This window comes from Macrobrachium rosenbergii, chromosome 16, assembly GCF_040412425.1.
Source record: "Macrobrachium rosenbergii isolate ZJJX-2024 chromosome 16, ASM4041242v1, whole genome shotgun sequence".
NCBI lineage: Eukaryota > Metazoa > Arthropoda > Malacostraca > Decapoda > Palaemonidae > Macrobrachium > Macrobrachium rosenbergii.
Window position 1 is genome coordinate 11,191,226 of NC_089756.1, and position 21,523 is coordinate 11,212,748.

The 21,523-nt window shown below is 39.1% G+C and overlaps 2 protein-coding genes across 5 annotated transcripts in view; both read left to right on the forward strand.

The window, feature by feature from the left end:
* The window catches only part of Rbp6 (RNA-binding protein 6), a 1,287,678-nt gene that overhangs the window by 754,191 nt on the left and 511,964 nt on the right, over positions 1-21,523 (forward strand). The gene's annotated exons all lie outside the window — the stretch shown is intronic.
* Positions 17,115-17,566, forward strand: LOC136846983 (histone H3-like). Its single transcript, XM_067118237.1, has one exon. The coding sequence runs from the start codon at positions 17,149-17,151 to the stop codon at positions 17,554-17,556; it is 408 nt and encodes a 135-aa protein (XP_066974338.1). The 5' UTR covers positions 17,115-17,148; the 3' UTR covers positions 17,557-17,566.

Below are 21,523 nucleotides of genomic sequence, written 5' to 3' on the forward strand. Positions count from 1 at the left end.
TGGGGTGACCCTGGGGAGGGGGAGGAGGAGGAGGAGGAGTTTGGAGGGGAGAATGTGTAGTGCATTGGGGTGACCCTGGGGAGGGGGATGACGAGGTGGAAGGGGCAAGAGGTTATTAACCAGTAATCATGCTTTTCTTTCTTTCCTGTCGCTTTTGAGGAGGACCTAACTGGGGCCGCTGCGGGTACCCCACCCCTCTCCAGAGAGCGTGTTTCGTTCGCGTGTTCTCATTGCAAATTCACACCACGTGGCCTTTGGCCAAGTAGACATTGCGTCACGTTCGGAGCAATGACTTATTTGTTCCCGTAGAAACGTATAGTTCAGTAGTTAAGTGCAGGCGGCACTTACATATTTAGGTATGGTGTTTGCGCACGCGCGTACGCGCTTCCCGTGTCCGTGTTGGCCGACGGAAGGGTAAGATAGGAATCCATCTCGTCTAAAATAACACACACACACACACACACACATGTACATATATATATATATATATATATATATATATATATATATATATATATATATATATATATATACACAGTATATATGTATAATTATATTCTACAGTATCAATATGGTTTACATATATATAAATATAAATATATATATATATATATATATATATATATATATATATATATATATATATATATATATGTATGTATGTATGTATGTATGTATGTATGTATATACAGTACATACACACACACACACAAAACAAACAATTATATTGTACGTAATCAATATGGTTTATCATGACGACAGGTGACTAAAATTTAGGCAAACAATGATCCAAATAAAACATATCTAATAATTTGCTATCTCTCTCTCTCTCTCTCTCTCTCTCTCTCTCTCTCTCTCTCTCTCTCTCTCTCTCTCTCTATATATATATATATATATATATATATATATATATATATATATATATATATATATATATATATATATATGTATCCCAATCCAGTCCTCCTACGACCGGGAGTTTCCCATCGTCCTCCCTCTGTGGACTGGGATAATTCGCCCGGTTGCACCAGTGAAAAATGCATAATTCCTCCTTCGTGTCTTGCAGGTAATAAGAAGAAAGGTTATGACTGATACCCTGAGTCCACCTCGCCTCCCTTGGGGTGGCCCGGAAGGGACAAGGGGGTTGGGGTTGTTGGGTGTAGGTAAGGGAGGTTGGAGAGAGAGAGAGAGAGAGAGAGAGAGAGAGAGAGAGAGATTTTTACCTTCAGGAGAATGTTAATCTTTGTGCTTAGATAATGCGTGCTTGTATACGGCACACCATTACATTTACTAATATTTACGTATACTAATATTTACTAGTATTCACCATTACATATACTGACATTTACAACCTCTACACACCCTCATATGTTCAATATAAACATACACCCTACTACGTCTTTGCATATGCGTTTAACCATGCTTCCAAGTTTATTATTTGTGTATGATGTGATTCCGTTGTCATTGATAATTTCATGAGGAAATAGAAATGTGGTATGTGAATGAGTAAATCGTTCTGTGCTTTTTTTTCAGTTACTGAAGTTTTAATAGATTTAATTCATATTTTAATTATTCATTAAATAAATAGTAGTAAAAAAAGTAATTCATTGTTCAACTTGGAAAGTAATTCAATATTCAACTTGGAGTCTGTTGATTTACACAAAAGTTTGTGTAAATCAACACATTCCAAGTTGAATAATTCAGAAAAGATTATGCAGTTATTTGTTTTGATGTATATACTCATAGATTTTAGAAATTTACAGTAATCACATGACAGACGGCCCGATGGATAGCATTGCATATGTATTCTTGCACCCGTGTTTATGCAAATCACATTCTCCATGCAAACACACATATATAGTATATATATATGTATATATATATATATATGTATATATATATATATATATATATATATATATATATATATATATATATATATATATATATATATATATATATATATATATATATATATATATATATATATATATATATATATATATATATATATATATATATATATAGAATAAAAAGTTATTGTTTATACATATTATTGTTCAGCAAGCTACATAATAATGTAGATAGAATGAACTTGTAAAATAAATTATCATTTTCCTTATGTAATTGCTCGTACAGTTATTACTTCGCGTTTGTAACTGAGAGGGAATTTTTCTTAGCGGACAATTTGTCTTGGAATCTTTGTAATAAATATTATTAGCCTTGTTTTTGTCCTTTTTAAACTGATTAGTTTTACAAAGAGCATTTCTGCAGTTATTACACCCTTTTTTTCTTCAAGTCCTATCAAGAAAAATGATGTAATGCTTGTAAATTATTCTTGTTTTATATAGGAATGCAAGTAAGCTATTTCCTCCGCGAATGTATCTGAAAAGACTCAACTTTCAACACATTTCACGGATGCTTGCAGACACGACTAACACTGTATGTTATGCAAGATATATATATATATATATATATATATATATATATATATATATATATATATATATATATATATATATATATATATATATATATATATTATGTTAGTATGTATGTATGTATGTATATACTGTATACACACACATACATACATATATATATATATATATATATATATATATATATATATATATATATATATATATATATATATATATATATATATATATATATATATATATATACAGTGCGTGTTGCTTGCAGTTTTTGAAAGCATATCGAGAACGGCTTGCCGATCATGCAGGCAGGGAGGCAGGCAGGCCATTCTTTCCTTTTCCTACTGTCGAGTGTCCTAATCTCCCCCGAGATATAAACTCGCATTAGCAGTGACCGAGCGTTCGATTGTGTAGGCAAAGACTTCGGAACTGGCCCTTGATATGCTCTGTCGCATAGCGCTCACGCCGCTCTACCGAGCTCTGCATAATTCCCTTTGACGTGCGGAGAGAGAGAGTCATACGCTGCCCAAGTGCTTTATTTGAACTGGGAATAATCCCACAGAATGGCTGTGTGTGGGAGAAGAGGGAGAGAGAGAGCGTTAGAGAGTGAGAGAGAGAGAGAGGGTGTCTGAAAGTACCTGGCCTTGAGATGGAAGTCGAGTCCTTAAGAGATATGACGCAACCTGCACAGGGAGACAGACATCTTTGGAGGAAGGCTGCCTGCCTGCCTGCCTTACCGCTGTGGGGAGCATCCCAGCAGTGGTCCCCTCCGCCATCTATTGGCCACTTTTGGAACTGTGCCGCCCTCACGTGGCCGCCGCAAAACCACTAATCCAGTCACTATGGAATTGTGGAATTATGGAAGGGGCGCGCTGAATTGTTTTCTCGTTTTAATTTTTTTTTTTTTACTTTTTTATTGTATGCGCAGTTGTTGCTTTGTTTTACGTCACTTTCCCTCGTTATAGTAGATAATCGCTTTTGACATTCGACATAAAGTAAAGGGTTCCGTTCGCTTTATAATTCGCAGCAATATTTTTTTCGGTTGTTAATGGAAAATCCTGGTTTTACTATGTATGCTTTTATAATATATAATATATATATTATATATATATATATATATATATATATATATATATATATATATATATATATATATATATATATATATATATATAAAATGCATCAGGAAAATTACATATTGATTCAGGTAGCAGCTGATGGCTATGTACTCGGGTTTTCAGGCCGAGTGAGGTTATTTTATTATTGTAATATTTCTAGTAATAGGTTAATTTTTTTTTTTTAGCTTCATCAATGTTCATGATGAAATTGACTGTGAAAAATATTGCCTTCGTCCTAGTAATAGCAAAAAAATATATAATCATAATAAGAAAAAAAACATTTGTAAGTGTTATGATAAATGCTGCAATTTTGAAGTGAAATATTAAAGCTTGCCAAGGAACATTAACTCTAAAGTCTCTCTCTCTCTCTCTCTCTCTCTCTCTCTCTCTCTCTCTCTCTCTCTCTCTCTCTCTCTCTCGTTAAAATAGGGTAAATATGAATGCAAATAGCAAATACGCCACAAGTTAGGTTTACCAGCTATCTTCCTGCACAAATTGATCTTCTAAAAAAAAAGAGTTTGTCCCCGGGTCTAACACATTCATGCCCCAAATTGTTCACCCGAAGGGGTCACCATGGAAAAAGGGTGATGGGGGATGGAAAGGAAGGGGTTGGTGGTGGGAGGGGAGAGGGGAGAGGAAAAGATCGACCCGCGGAGGAACGGAAAGGTGACGTTGCAGGGGCCAATACACGCCGTATGTGCCTTTATGGGCAGCTAGGATGAGGGATGGCACTGTGCTATTCCCCGCTCCGCCCCCCCTCCCCCTGCGCGCCCCTCTAGGATGTCAGTCCATGCTTATATTATGTACGTTGCTGGCTCTCCTAAAGTCCAATAACGGAGAATTCTATGTTAATATGCCGTAAACACGCCCCATCGCTTTCCAGTAGTTCCATGTTATGACGCCCTCCCAAGGGAATACTGAAGCCACTTTCTGACTGACTTCTATTTAAAGGTTACCAAATATCTGTCTGTCTCTCCGTCTGTAACTCGTTCTAATCCACTAGATTTCCTTTAACAGAATGAACTCAGAAATAGTTTTTAGGGTCTAGTGACGCAAATTTTGGGCCATCTTGGCGTCTTTATTGTAATGGTATTGTTACTCTCTCTCTCTCTCTCTCTCTCTCTCTCTCTCTCTCTCTCTCTCTCTCTCTCTCTCTGTAACTTGGAGGCTGAACAATGTTTTTCTAGCACTTACTAACACTCATTTCGGGTAATTATGTCTTTTTTTTTTTAATAGTACTGTAGTGCCCGCTCCTTCCCGTCCCCCTCTCTCTCTCTCTCTCTTTCTCTCTCTCTCTCTCTCTCTCTCTTGTAGTTCAAGTCTATGATGTTCAGTCTTTTCAGTTCGGGAGAATCGTGTGGTAACCTCTGAAGTAAATCTGTATTTAATTTCCCACATCTTGGGCATTAGTGTGAGGAAAGTAAAATAAAATTACAAGAGCTGAAATTTTAATATTTTAATGTGTTTTTCATATTTTGTTTTGCACATAAAAATGAGATATTCTCATTTTTATGTGCAAAGCGAAGTATGAAAAACACATTAAAATTAAAAAGTTTCAGCTCTTATAATTTAATTTTAATTTCCCCACACTTATGCTCAAGAGGTGCAGAATTAAACAAAATACTCACCCCGAGTTTTTCTGGGTCTCTGTATTCATTGCGAGTTTTCGAAAGAGTTTTGATTTGCTCTACGTACAGTGTAATAAGAGTAAAAATTTTAAGGTAAGAGGCAGATATTTTATGCTGTTAAAGAGCAGAATTTTGTTTGCGTTGCTTTTTGTCTTCTTATTTAAAAAAAATTAGAAATAAAAAAGTTTCCCTAATCCAAAATTTTCTTTGTAATTCAATGACAACTTTTGCAACTTGAGGAACGAAATGATATTCTCTGTATTCACAGAAGGATTAGAATACATTCTTCCCAGGATGAACGTGTAGAGAGAGAGAGAGAGAGAGAAAAAAAAAAGATGCAAATGAGCTTGGTAGATTCATCTCATAAATTACGGGAGTTTTCATGATATGAATAAAATATCTACTCCTTATTTTTCCTCCGGAGAAAAAAATGTCCGCGAAGCTAAGTCAGAGCGTAGACCCCTGGGAGAGAAGGCCTTGGTTGGGGTGGGGTTGGGGGTGGGGGTGTTAGTGGAAAGGGAGGAGGGGGTCAGGGGTTTGGGTGGAGGGTGGGTTTACGGCTTCGGAAAAGCTGAAACGCCCCTGAAGGCGGACTCGAGGATCTCGGTCCCTTTACTTTTGAGCGAGGCTCTGGAAATGCGACGACTAATGACACCTTTATGCAGGAATCAGTGGCCCTATTCATATTCAAAGTGTCCTTCCCGAGCCTTGAACAATCGGGTAGACGCCGCTTTGTTTGGCCCCGCTGCTGCTGCTGCTCCTGCACCAGCAGGAGAGAGAGAGAGAGAGAGAGAGAGAGAGAGAGAGAGAGAGAGAGAGAGAGAGAGAGAATCTATTCCTTAGCAAATTTTTTTACATGTTTAAGGGAACGTATATGTTTGGACCTGCGCCTCCTGCACCAGTGAGAGAGAGAGAGAGAGAGAGAGAGAGAGAGAGAGAGAGAGAGAGAGAGAGAGAGAGAGAGAGAGAGAGTGTGTGTACCTTAATTTTTTTTTTACATGTTTAAGAAAACGGTGGGTTGATAAGTGGCTGCCTTATTTTTGGACCTGTGCTTCCTGCACCAGTAGGAGAGAGAGAGAGAGAGAGAGAGAGAGAGAGAGAGAGAGAGAGAGAGAGAGAGAGAGAGAGATAATATCTATTCTTAACAATTTTTTTATTTGTTTAAAAAAAAGGGGGGGGGTTGATGCATAGATAGCCATATGTTTGGACCTGCACTTCCTGCACCAGCAGGAGAGAGAGAGAGAGAGAGAGAGAGAGAGAGAGAGCGCATCCCATAACGAATTTTTCACTCATTCATAAAAGCGACATGTAGACGCTTCAATGTTTAGACCTGCTCTTCTTGCATCAGCAGGAAAGAGAGGAAGAGAAAGTTTCTTCTCTTAATTTCGGACGTATTTACAAAGAAAAAAGGACATTAGACGCTGCTTTGTTTGGCCCTGTTCCTCCTGCACCAGCAGGAAAGAGAGGGAGAGACAGAGACCCTTTTCCCTCCCCCTCTCCCTTCTCCCCTTCCCTTTTCTTCCGCTGCCCAACTCTCTCTCTCTCTCTCTCTCTCTCTCTCTCTCTCTCTCTCTCTCTCTCTCTCTCTCTCTTCAGAAGACCCTTCGGGAATAGTTTTACGTGGTGGTATTTCTGGTGGTGTTTCCGCCATCCAGCCAATTATCCGGTTATCCCCGCTCTCTGTTCCCCTTCCCTCCTCTTCCTCCTCCCCATTCCCATACCAGCCCCCCTCCACCCCCATCCCCCATTCATTTCCCCTTCCCTCTCCCGGCAAATCTTGCCTTTGGTGTCAGATGCTGCGAGCGATGTCAACGGGGAGAGAGCTCGTCATCATGATTGCATTTAGGAGCAAATGATGCAACCGCGTTGATGGCATCAGCGTGGGGGAGGGGGGCGTTGCACCCCTGTAGTTTGTGAACGAGGTATAATGAAGTAAACAGATAGGTAATAAAAGGCCAGATGCTGAAGGATTATAATGAACTGAATGGATATAATGAAATGCCATTGTGTGTAAGGCGCTCGATATTAAGGTAATCATTTATATCAGCAAAAATTTTATTTTCGTAAAGAGACTCCCTGCTTTTGATCTCATGCAGCACAATATATATATATATATATATATATATATATATATATATATATATATATATATATATATATATATATATATATATATATATATATATATATATATATACACATACATATATACGTACATATTCATAGATTTTCGTCGTACTTTACGTTTTTCCATGTAACGATGTTTATGAGATCATTTTGTATTCTTTCCGTCCGTCCTATCTTGATTTCTAGATTATATGAGAGGCATGTTTCTCTCTCTCTCTCTCTCTCTCTCTCTCTCTCTCTCTCTCTCTCTCTCTCTCTCTCTCTCTCTCTCTCTCTCAGTTTTTTGATGTCCGAAAAATGCAACATGTAGAGATATGATCAGTTTTCTTGTTTTCAAAGACTATAATTTTCATATATTTCCCCTTGTTTTTTCGTTTTGTTTATCCTCCAAATCGTTCCTGAATTATTTCATAACAATGCTGTTAACTTAATAGCCTTTTCCTCTCCTTATTTTGTGCAATTTTTTTCTGAACGAATTTTTCCTGCCAATATAGCTTCCTCCAACACATTTTTACATATATTTTTTTTACGGTGCATAACATAAAAATACCAAGGTTCAGCAATAAGTTCCTAGTGGATTTTCTCTAATATTTGCATCAGTAAATTTTTGCAGTGGTGGAGAAAACAGGTTAATTGCAGAGTCAATCAGTTGATCATTTCGAGCAGAACTTGTTTATTTACGTAATTCGACGCCTTAAGTTTTGATTTCGATTTTCATGAATTTTTTATAATTTTCACTTTTTTATGATTTTCCGTCTGGCTTTAATAATCGGTTTCGCTTATTTTGTACGTCTCCAGATGTTTTGGATTGCTTTAGAAAAACATCCTTTTTTATATACTATAAAGTACTTTTGCTTATTAATCTCCACCTCCAAAAAAATAAAATATTTGCTACATGTCTTGTTCTATAAATAATTTGTTGTACCTTGGTTTGTATACTTATTTATTTGTTTGGTGTGCGAAAGCACTGGCCCCATACACGGGCGAACAGTAAATATAGCCCCGCGATGTGAAATGATTCCGATCCCATCAAAATCCGTATCCATTGAAAAATAACAATATCATCGGACATAATCCACCAGTGCATGAGTGTAATCTATTTTCTCTTTAGCTACGGAATAAATTGAGTAAGCTCCATATTAAAATGATGTTTATTACTGCCGTGATTGAACAAAGTAATAGGGTTTTGCGTGATCGTGTCCAGTACCTGCATCTCTAGTTTATTATTCCCCTTAATGATTGTTTATTGCTTGTCCGTTCGTTTGTTTGTGCCTCCCTTCGACGGAAATTGTCTGTGGGTGGGCTGTGGGAGGGTTGGGCCTGGCGAGGGTCTTGGGTAGGGGTTGGGGTGGCTTGGGCTTGGTGGGCGTGTCCACATAATGTATATCTGGTTTTCCATCACCGCTCCATATTTTCGATGATATTCTCCCGTTGAAAGTGACGGTAATGATGGAAATGAGAAAGGGGTAACGATGAAAATAGAAAAAGGGGTAATGATGGAAATGAAAACGGGGTAATGATGAAAATGAAAAAAAGGGGAAATGATGGAAATGAAAAAGGGGTAATGTTGGAAACGAAAAAGGGGTAATGATCGAAATGAAATAGGGGTAATGATGAGAATGAAAAAGGGGTAAGGGTGGAAATGAAAAAGGGGGTAATGTTGGAAATGAAAAAATGGGTAATGATGAAAATGAAAAAAAAGGAACATGACGGGAAAAGAAATCGGTAATTAGTTTGCTCTATCACTTTTTTAAATCATTATTATTACTGCAGATATTGATAGGATATGCGAGGCAGGTCATATATTTATATACGGCATCATGCCTGTTGCGTAATGGAAAAAAAAACGAATTTATTATTCCAAATGTTTGGATATTGGTAGTATTTATGCAGTGTAATATGAGGACGTGTTTTAATTAAATATTTGTTATTTTAGGTGAGCCTTCATGAACAGAAGAAAGAATTGAGGAAATTGAGTAAAAACGGAAAGATTTCCTCGGTGTCTGAGTTCAGTGAAATTATCTATTACTCTCTTTTGACTTTACCTGAAACTGACGAGATTTTCATAGAACAGACAGACAGCCAGACAGATTTGCCTGAAATAGGCGAGATTTCCATATAACAGACAAGCAGATAGATAGACAGACAGGCAGACAGATTTACTTGAAATAGACGACGTTTCCATGTAGCAGACTGGCAGATAGACAGACAGAAGACAGATTCACCAGAAATAGACGACATTTCCATATGACAGACAGACATATATACCTGAAATGGACGAGATTCTTGTATAGCGGATAGACAAGCAGACAGATTTACCTGAAGTAGACGAGCTTTTTATGCAACAGACAGACAGACAGATTTACCTGAAATGGACGAAATGTCCAAAGAACAGACAGACAAACAGACATTTTAAAAGCGTGAAGAGCCTTGACCTCGAGATCATTGATGTGAAAGAATGTTCCCGTTTTCTTTGTGGCAGCGTAGACTTGTTTATATGAATGCTTACTGATTTTTTTTAAGATTTCACTGGGCAATTAGCCGACAGGTTTGTGTAGTAAGTAAACTGGTAGTGATATCTGACATGGCTCTCTTAGCATAATGACAGTGATATACAAGATGATAACAGTGATCGATAGCATGATGACAGTGAGATCTTTAAACCATTTTTCAGATCGGGAGAGATAAGACATGATCAAGTCTAATTGTATAGTGCTCTGACATTAATTACTGAGCATAGGGCTTCTCCTCAGAAATACGCATTGTATTTCGGAAAAAGTCTTGGGTAAACTAATCGTTTTATTTCATTCGAAACTCTGAATTACCAAAAATTGCGCCTCTCTCGTTGTCCCTTCATGAACGTAAGAATCCTTTAACGAGGAAGTAGACCGTATCCTTCAAAAAGATTACGAAAGAACGACTGAATATAGAAACATTGTGTAAGTCAGTATCCTACAGAACTTTTATTGTTCAAAGGGCTCAATTTATGAGAGAGAGAGAGAGAGAGAGAGAGAGAGAGAGAGAGAGAGAGAGAGCTTCTTTATGAATTTTTTATGTATATGGTGGAAATATGCCTCCCAGTTGTTTAATCTTGAACTTTTTACCTACACTTTTTACTTCAGCTATCCTACTGCACCTGTTCTCATTTAAAGATAGAGACGAGAAATTAGTCACTAGCTTCTAATTTAGTACGTTTTATATTAAGTTAAAAGTACAAAAATGCTTTTGTATTTTCCACAGTTTAAAGATGCAGGTGAAAAGCTTTAGCCATTACCATTTAATATTATATGTTAGCAATTATCGCTGCACCTGCTGCATTTAGTTTAAAGATTTTTCAGTCTTCATAATTAGTATTTTCTCGTTACTTAGGGAGAACGAGATAATCTACTGTAAAGCAATTGCAGGCTGATGCAGCGATCATTTTCAACACATGTTTAAAAGAGGGTGTCCTTCCAATCTGTATTTTAACAAGTTATCTAAGCGAAAAAAAACTAGAAAACGCTCTACATTTTCCTTATTTAAGAACACAATTGAGAAGTTCTTGTTATTGCTCTGAGGTGTGAGAACTTGTAAACGAGTTATTCAAACGAAAAAAATAATGCTTTCAAAGCTGTTCATTAAAGGATACGCGTGGGAACCTATAGCCGTCCATTTAATCATGAGCGAATCCGAACATGTCGCCCGTACATAAAACAACGAAAGGAATTCAAAGCCGTTGCTTTGCCGTATTGCTTTGCGCTGCTTTATCCAATGTAGGGAATATTATTGCCACAGCCTCAGATGTCGAGGGGAAAAATGTGACATCTAGCGAATTTCTTCCATCAAATAGCTTTGAAATTCTTGGCCTTTCTACTGAATGCCAGGAGATTCATTCATTCTTGCGAAGGAAGGAAAAGGAGCAATCGGTTCAAATGGTAGGAACCGAGGATTTCTACGGAAAAAAGTACCTTTACTACTACTAGTGTTACTGCGATAGTTGGACATTTTGTTATAGTTACCCATTGTTTACTGATGTACTAAAAATATAGCTCACAAGTTTCGATGACAATTTTCGTAGGATTAATCTCAGAAACCTGAAATTTCATTTGGTAATTGCACAAACATTAACACGGATTTCTGTTTCATCTTTTCGGCGGAATTGCAGTGATGTGTTTCTCAACTAGTCAGTAAGTTTCGGTTCATTATTGCAACTTCGAAAAGGGGAAATTGGGATAAAAACTCTGCTTTTCAGAAAGTACCGAAAAGTGCCAAAATTATTTTTTAACCCACAGCACCATCAGGGTGGTGATCCTGTGTCGGTTTTTGCTCTGTCTTGGATCGATTCCCGTCTTTTTCAGAGTGACGATCGTACTCCATGTTGTTAATTCACGGTTCTCTTTACAGGGGAACACTTTAAATAGGACCCCAAAGAGTTCAGGACTGCGTATTGAGGTTTCCTTAGGAGTCCAAGTTATTCTTTAGGGCATGACAGCTGAGTGACTCGATGTCATTGGATCGTAAATAAGAACTGAATATGACGAAATATTTCCTTGGGCATAGGAGACAGACATTGACGTTATTCAATTATTGTTCAGCAGTGTACAATTGTCACGACCTGTTAAGGTCTTACATGCCTGACGTTTCATTCCTTGATGTGTTTTAATCGGGAATTTCTTACTTTGTGAATAATAATTCAAGTTAGTATCATACTGACACATGTTGTCAATTACCCGGCTACTTTTGAACAAATTATAATTAATTTTTCAGCAAGTTAGTTTTTAATCCATACCGTATTCTGATTTTGGATGTGGACCATAGCAACCTAAAATACTTGAAATATTAACATGGAATGTTTACTATTGCCTTCTTCAGTACATTTTCATGTGTGCTGCTGACACTATGTGGGAAAGATGAACTGGAAGAGAATTCACTTCATTAATGATTTTAATTTGATTACCAAATCTTCTGAAAGATTTGCTTATGATAAAAAATATTTTTATATCCGTACCCTTATCGCCTTCCGGAAGTTGCTCCCGTTTACAGCTTGAATGAGTCATTATATTGATATCTGTAAATTTTATATTCATTTATTTTATCCAATAGTATTTCAGATTCCGTTGTTGCTAGGATACGAAAGTCCTTCCTCCTGCTTCGAACACAATATACGTTATACACGCTGTATTTTTTTATTTTTTTCTCCTCACAAACGTGTCCAGCCCATAGGTCGGGAATTGTAATTTGAAGGCGATAGCTGAGTGGTCTAATGCTGATTGGCTTTCATGATTTAGGACAGACTTTTCGCCCAAACATTTCTCCGTCGGGGAAAACTGAGATTAATTTTTTCTTTTCTTCTTCTTCCTCGCTTCTCTTAAGAGCTTGAAAGTGAGAGAGAGAGAGAGAGAGAGAGAGCGAGAGAGAGAGAGAGAGACTTTCAGTGTGAAGTATAGTTATGCAAAAGCCCAAATTAAAAAAATGAGAGGCAAACATAACGAGAGAGAGAGAGAGAGAGAGAGAGAGAGAGAGAGAGAGAGAGAGAGAGAGAGAGAGAGAGAGAGAGAGAGAGAGATGCTTGGCCTTGCAACAAATATTTTTAGTTGATATCATGCCACATCTAACAAAATAAATTTGCCTTGATTATTTGCCATTTGATATTTTGTAGCAATGAGCTAAATTGAGGCGCGTGATTCTATAGATTTTGACACTATATATAGTTAGTATTAATTGAAAAAAGAGAAGGAAGAGCAGATGACATTTTTAATTTCGTTCTTTTAATCATTACGCATGTTTAGGGTTACCTCTTTTATTTGTGATCGGCATTTACTTTTGCCATTTATATCTTAAGTGGTTATATTTTACCGAATCTAATTCTCGAATGACCACAAAATTCAGTGGTGGAAGCGAAGCTCTCACGGGAACCTTTTGAACCCCGATAGTCTTTTCCTGCTCCTTGTTGAAGAATTGAAAAGCCTCTGGTGAACGCCAATATATTAGAAGGAAAAGTCAATTCCTTTTAAAGCCACGCTTTCGGTTTTAAAAATTTGTTGGAGAACTGTTGCTAGTAAAGGTTATGATAGTAGGAAAGTGAAATTTTTTAAAGATGATGAAGTCGAAGAATAATATTCGAGTTACTGTTGCTGAACAAAAAACACCACAGCGTTTTTGTATTTGAAATCCCCTTCGGCGTCGTACTACCACCCAACCCTCGCGCCTTTCCGTTTAACCGTCTATAATCTTTCCCTGAGGACGATGGCAGGGAGCACTTCGTCCAAGGGAAATGGGATCTCAGGTCGAGGTAGTTGCGATGTCAGGTCAAGCGAGGGCTCCCCTGAATTGTAGCTGATGGCGCTTGTGATAGTGAAAGCAGCCATGGGAGAGGAGGAGGAGGGGGAGAAGGAGGAGAAAGAGTTGGAGGAGGAGGTGAAGGAGGAGGATGAGGTAGTGGAGCTGGAGGGGGAGGATGAGGTAGAGGAGAAGGAGGAGATTGCTGTGAGGGGAAGACGTAAATGAGTCTGTCTAGGGGCAAGGGAAGAGCGTTGATAGGGACAAGGAAAAGGAAAATGTTCAGCCTCACCACGTGTGTAAATGGCGGGTGCCAGGTTTAAATGGCGATGGGAATTTAAAGTGATATTGAAAGGGATGTTGAAAGCTGTGTATGAAGAGAGGTGAGGAGAGCGAGTGATAAAAGGATTGGCTCGAATGTGCCAAATTCACTCGGCTAAATGGCAAAGGGCAAATCAGGAGGTGAAGGTTGGGGAGGGGGTTGGTCTCAGCTTGTGCCTACACGAAATTAATGATTGATCCCACTGTTTTCTTGTGTAGAGGCCGTTATTAGAATGTACTGGCACGGTGTATTTCTCAAGCTGATTCTGTTCTGTGCATATCCGCTCTTATTTATGCCATACGTCCGTTCGTACTATTTATATTCTTGTTTAAAATTGTCGTTATCGCCGTCTACTGTACATATTGAGGAATCAAGCACGTTTAAGTTGTAGGATGAGGTAAGCTGGATATTATATATATATATATATATATATATATATATATATATATATATATATATATATATATATATATATATATATATATATATATATATAGTGTGTGTGTGTGTGTGTGTGTGTTTGTAAAATCCAGCGACGCTTTATTACATAGTAGAAGACTTTGCATTTTCAGAAAGCTTATCCTTCACAAATAAGGTTTGTATTGACATCCCATCCTTCAAGCCTCCCAGTATTACAACCCATCTCTTCTATAAGTATTAATCTGCTATTTAGAAATCCTTTTGAGATATCTGAACTTTGTGTCAGTCATTCAATCCTTAAGAAAGAAAGGTATACGGTAGAGACGATGAGACTCTTCATTCAGTGTCCCCCCCCCGTGGTTATGACGTCGTTCGTTAGTATCGAATTAGTCCTTCATGCATGTTCTTCCTCGGCCTGGGACTGGTTTTTAGATCAGGTCTGTTTTTTTAAAGAAAAGAACATAATTTGATGCGTTGCTTCAACTGTAACCTTGTTTATTCAAGAAAAGAGCATAATTTTTTGATGCATCGCTGTAGCTGTAATCTGGTTTATTCAAGAAAAAAACAGTTTGATGCGTTGCTCTAACTGTAATCTGATTTAACCTCCTGAATCAAGCTGCCTTTTCTCGTTCAAGTTGGCGGTCGATCGTCTCTCTCAAAGATGGCCTATGCAAACCATGAACTGAAAGTGTGACGAGAGAGAGAGAGAGAGAGAGAGAGAGAGAGAGAGAGAGAGAGAGAGAGAGAATTTCCACGTTTCTTTCTCTTCCTTGGACATGAACACCCTTTTGCAGTCTCAGAAATAAACACATCAACTCCTGAGCCGAAGGTGTTTGGTGTAAGAGGATTTAGCATGGCGCCGTTTCCGTTGTTGCAGGATTTCTTTTTTTTAGGGGGCCGGGGTAGAGGGAAGGAAAGTGTACTAAAGATGAGCAATGGAGGACGGAGGAAGGATGCCACTACTGACGGAAAGGAGGAAGGGGGGGGGAAGTGTGGGGTTTAGCTAAGAACGTGGCAACTCCAACAGCAAAGAAAAGGAAGGAGGAGAGAGAGAGAGAGAGAGAGAGAGAGAGAGAGAGAGAGAGAGAGAAGAGTTTTAGAACGTGGCAACTCCAATAGCAAAGAATAGGAAGGAGAAGGAAGGAGAAAGAGTAAAGGACAGAGAGAGAGAGAGAGAGAGAGAGAGAGAGAGGAGTAAGAAAAGGTGGCCTGGAGGAGAATTGTAGGATCGTTAAGTGCACCGGTGCAAAAGACAGGAAACGAGGTCGGTAAAGGTGTCTCAAGAAGTGGCCTCGTAGGTGGGTCGAGCCAGTAGGGTTCAAGTGGCTTGGCTGAGGAGGGGCTGGGAGGGAAGAAAGACGTGAAGGGGAAGGAGGGCGGAAGGGAGGAAGGGGGAAGGGGAAGGAGGATGGAGGGAGGAAGAGGGGAAGGGGAAACGGGAGGGAGGAGGAAGAGGGAAAAGGAAAGAGGAGGGGGGAAGAGGGGAATGGGAAAGAGGAGGGGAACTGGAAAGGAAGAAGAAGGGAAGGAGAAAGAGGGAGAGAGAGAGGTGAAGTTGAAAGAGGGAAGAAGATGGGAAGGGGAAGGACGAGGGAGGAAGAGGGGAAGGGGAAAGAGAAGGGAGGAAGAGGGGAAGGGGAAAGAGGGAGGTGAGGAAGAGGGGAAAGTTGCGTTCACCCGGCCGTCTTTTTTTCCTCTCTAATTTTATTCGTGTGTCTTCTTCGAGTAGTTCTCTTATTCCTTATGATTAGATTTTCACTGAGGTGCCGGATCATTGCTATTAAGTGAACCTGCTACTGCTAATGGTCCTGAGTTCCAGTAGATTACAAAAATACACACGCTACCACTTGTAATGCATATTATTTAAGTACAAGTAAAGTGTGAAGATTTAATCAAGATTTTTCTTTCATTCTTGTCCTGGCGATTCACGCTATATATATTTCACGGTTTCATTCCAACACTGTGTGTGTGTGTGTGTGTGTGTGTGACGTTCCACTCAGCCGAAGTCTCAATTTTAGACTTTGCAAGCGGTGAAAGCCTTTTCTCTCTTTCTCTTTCTCTCTCCCCCTTCAATAACTATAACTCCTTGCCTGGTATCTATACAGGGTTTCTCCAATAACCATTCTTTCTGTAACGGTAATATCCTCAAGGTTTTCTTTCCAATAACTATCATTCATTTCACCTCAAGCAGTCTTTGGTTTAGCCCCAATAACCATTAATTGCGAGACGGGTCTGGAACGCGTTCCATCTATTTCTCGGGCCGACAGCCTTTCCCAGAGACCAGAAGCCGAGAGAGACCAGCGTCGGCCGAATCCGACTAATTTCGTAACATTTTTTTTTTTTTTATTTTTTTTTTATTCTCTCCAAGGTTCTTTGGCTTTTCAATAAGCCAGAAGTGGAGACCGAGCCTCATGAAGGCCTAACTCCTGACTCTACTGATTTCGAATTAATTTTTTGTTCCATTATTGTTCCATATGCTGTACAGCCACCGACATCTTTTCGGGAGACCAGAAGCTGATGAGAGGCAGGACATCCTAATCCTAACGATTCACAGACCGGAACCTAAATTCCATTAATTATTAAGTTAATAATTATTCCCGAGACCCGTGACTGCCGAATTCAGTTAATTTAAATATACATTTTTTTTCCATGATTTGTAACTTGAGGTTTTTTCTTCGATTCGTGTTCATTCATACCTCTCCCCCAATCCTAAGGACTCCCCAACCCTAAAGATTCACCCCAACCCAAAAGACCCCCCCCCCATCCTAAAAGACTCCCTCCAACTCATAAGACCCCCTCACCCCAAAAGATTCCCTCTCGCGCATCACCTTAGCAAGATGGCACGTACGAAGCAAACTGCCCGCAAGTCCACCGGAGGCAAGGCCCCCCGAAAGCAGCAGGCTACCAAGGCTGCTCGTAAATCTGCGCCTGCTACAGGTGTGAAGAAGCCTCACCGCTACAGGCCCGGTACCATGGCCCTTCGTGAGATCCGTCGCTACCAGAAGAGCACGGAGCTGCTCATCAGAAAGCTGCCCTTTCAGGGTCTCGTTCGTGAGGTTGCCCAAGACTTCAAGACCGACCTTCGTTCCCAGTCTTCCGCCGTCATGGCGCTGCAGGAGGCATCCGAGGCCTACCTCGTCGGTCTCTTTGAAGACACCAACTTGTGCGCCATCCACGCCAAGAGGGTCACCATCACGCCCAAGGACATCCAGCTTGCCCGCCGCATTCGTGGAGAGCGAGCCTAAATCCTACTCACTGCGCCATGTAATGTGATGTCTCACTGCGACATATAATGTCTTCACACTGAAGGGAGATGAAATGGAAAAGTAGGTTCTTTCCACTCCCATTTAATTAAGAGACAGAAACAAATGTGAGAGTGGAGGATAAGATCCGATGCTCGTCACTCGTCAGCGACCACTGGCTATCTTATGTATCGCACTTGGCGGGAAAGACAAAAGTATTGTCTGCTAAAATACAATGTTGCCACGTTGCATAATTCAGTTAGTGATCTTACAGTACTTATAAGAATATATAAATGGTTAAACATGAATGAAATATCAAAGGTAACATAAGCATTCTTCTTCCTGTAAAATAATAATGAAAGTGTACATGAATACATATATTTGATATCTATACAGAACCCAAAAGACCCCCAACCCAAAAGACTCCACAACCCAAAAGACTCCACACCGCAAAAATACTCCCACCAACCCGAAAGACTCCCCCCCACCTAAAAGACTCCCCCTCAACCCAAAAGACTCCTCCCAACCCGAAACACTCCCCCAACACGAAAAGACTCGCCCCAACCTGAAAGACTTCCCAAAACCCCAACCCAAAAGACTCCCCCACCCAAAAGACTCACCCAACCCAAAAGACTCCCCACAACCCAAAAGACTCCCCCCCCTCCTCCGGTAGACTTAATGTTCAAGAAACGACACCATTTGCCTCATTTATTATCCCGACGTTTCGCTTTCCCGCGATGAGGATGTAACGAAATAAGGAAAGCGATTTAGAGTAGCAATCCAGGCGTTGAGAGAGAACGTCTGTATCGTCATTATGCGAGGTCGAAGGAACACCTCTCTGCTCTTTATTGCTGTCGATAGGAATAGGATTCTCTCTCTCTCTCTCTCTCTCTCTCTCAGAATAAGCATTTGCGTGCTATATAATCTCGAAAATTTTACGTGGCCACCAGTTATTTCAGTTTATCTCTCTATCTCTCTCTCTCTCTCTCTCTCTCCCTCATATATATATATATATATATATATATATATATGTATGTATATATGTATGTATGTATGTGTATATTTAACAATATGAAATTACGTGAAGCTTTCAAATACTATTTTCATTTTCTGTACATGAGTTAATACAAACTGCTGTATCTGCTGTTCACTATTAAGGGAGAGGGGTTACTGACAGAGAATGAGTTCTCTGTCAGTAACTTTGGTCCATCATTCACTTCTTTTTAAATATTTTTTTTACTTCTGTAGGATATTAAAATAAAAAATTGAGGCCACTGATAATGGCCATGTAATTTATCTGTGTGTTTCTTTGCGTAAACTTCAATTCGAATTTTTTTTTTTCGAAATGCGTGTTTTTTCCGTGAGGTTTTGTGGAAGTCATGAGCCTATATGTTAATGATTGGAGGGCTCAGAAATATTTCCTTGTTTTTGTTATATGTCAACAGGTTTTTATAAACATAACTTCGGTATTATCCGTCGGAAAATATCTTCGGCATTATCTGTATCTGTCGGAAAATTAAGATAACGAAGCTTAAATTTAAGCTGATCCTAGAAAAGTTTATAAATGAGCCGCCGCTTTTAAACGATGACACTACTTCATCCAAGAATATCATTGGAAACACTGAATAACGCATGGAGTTCCAGAATCCCAGGTGTTAGAAGAGATAAAGGAGCGATCAGAGCGTCTGACTCTGGGGTTCCAAATTTTCGCGTCAGCGTATTGACTTGTTACTTTGATTATGCTACAAGTAAAGGAAAAAAAATTACAATTTACGTATTTTTATTTTATAGTTTGTTATACTTTTGCTAAACATAACCGATTGTTGTAGGAATAGTGGATCCAGGGGGTGGGGAGAAAGAGAGAGAGAGAGAGAGAGAGAGAGAGAGAGAGAGAGAGAGAGAGAGAGAGCGAGAGAGAGATTATTGAAAAGACAGATGTTAAGTTTTCAGGGTCCATAACATGCAATTTTACATCATGATCAGCTTTCCTCTGACTATATATATATATATATATATATATATATATATATATATATATATATATATATATATATATATATATATATATATATATATATTCAAGTATGTATTTATGTGCTTGTTTGTTTGTATATTTATTTATTTAAAGATTACATTACTCCTAGCTTCCGTTGTTGCCATACTATTTTCGTACTCTGATGGTCCAATTGTGTTCACTGTATCGTTTTGTTAAGATGCATTATTATGAAGCCTTGGTGAAAGCAACCTTATTCTTAAAAAAAAAACTTTTCGTGATTAAAAAAAAGAATTCCAAATGGAAAACTCAACAGTTACGTGCCAAGCGGTATTGCCACTCACTACATTCAAGAGAGAGAAAGCGAGAGAGAGCGCCAGCGAAAAAGCTGCTGATTTACAAATCCGAAAACAAACCGAAAGAGAAGAAGTAAGAAGAAGGAGAAGGGGAAAAAAAGGGGAGGGGGAATAAATGTAAGACAGAGAACGGTCTACTGAAGTGTACGGGTGACCATTAAGTGAAGTGGGCTGTGAAGTTTCGGATGTCAGCCACTTGGACAAGGTGGAGGTCCCGCAGGTTAATGGAACTATCTCTCCCCCTCCCCCTTCGTTTGGCACTAACCCTCCCCTCTCTCTCTCTCTCTCTCTCTCTCTCTCTCTCTCTCTCTCTCTCTCTCTCTCTCTCTTCTTCTTGTTCTTCTTCTCGCACAGCGTCAACAACTTATTTTCTTGTGTAGAACCAACACTCAACCCCCCCTTTCTCTCTCTCTCTCTCTCTCTCTCTCTCTCTCTCTCTCTCTCTCTTTCCTCACACAACGCCAACAGCTTATTTTCTTGTCTTAGTCCCAGCACTCAACCCCCACCCCCACCCCGTCACCCCTGTTACCTTTTCCTCTTGGCGTAATCATTCCTATGACATTCCCTTTTTCGTAACCGTGCCTCCTCCTGCCTCTTCCATTCTTCCATGGTAAAATTCCCGTATTTAAGGCTCACGGAAATGGCGTCTTTCTGGTCTCGCCTTGTATTTTATTTTCGCCTCTACATTTTGTATATTTGATTCCAGTTGTCCAAAATAATACTTTTTAATTTATTATTAACATCTTATGCATTTTGAATAACATTCAATAACATATCCAGGTTCAGGAAAATAGATTTATGAGAAACAGTGGCGCGTCGGTTCACAACACCGTTAATTGTATGTTTGTTTGTAATGCAAAATTTGTTTTTCGTTTTTATTATTTTATTATTGTTTATTGCTTTTGTCTTTCGTTGTATGGGTTTCTAAATGTATTGCTTTCCTTTCTCGAGTCAGTCCATGTGGCAATGTCATAGGGTTTGCTTCTATATCTTCTTTGTACTTTTTTCTATTTTTCTTTTACTAATACAGTGATGGAATATTTTTATTATGTTGCGATGGTGATAATAATAATAGTAGTATTAATGAGTATGATCTCTCTCTCTCTCTCTCTCTCTCTCTCTCTCTCTCTCTCTCTCTCTACGGTTATGTGAGAGAGAGAGTTTGTGTGAAATTTTGATGATAAAAAGAAGATTTCTCTCTCTCTCTCTCTACGGCATTAGAAAGAGAGTTTGTGTGAAATTTTGAAGATGAAAGAAAGAGAGAGAGAGAGAGAGAGAGAGAGAGAGAGAGAGAGAGAGAGAGAGAGAGAGAGAGAGAGAGAGAGCGAGAAGAAATCAACAGACGTGAGTTATCAGCGTTCCATCGAAATGTATACCATCATAATTATAGCTGCAAACTGGAGGGCCTCGACGAGGTACTCCTCTTCACCCCACGGGAGTGAAACTCTCTCTCTCTCTCTCTCTCTCTCTCTCTCTCTCTCTCTCTGTAACTTGAGAAGTCACTCTGAGGAAAATGTATGAATCCAAGAGAAAGCTCTTGACGAGAGAAAATGGATCGATGCTAAAACGTAAAAAAAAAAAAAAAGAAGACAGCCATGATGAACAGTGACAGGTTGAACTG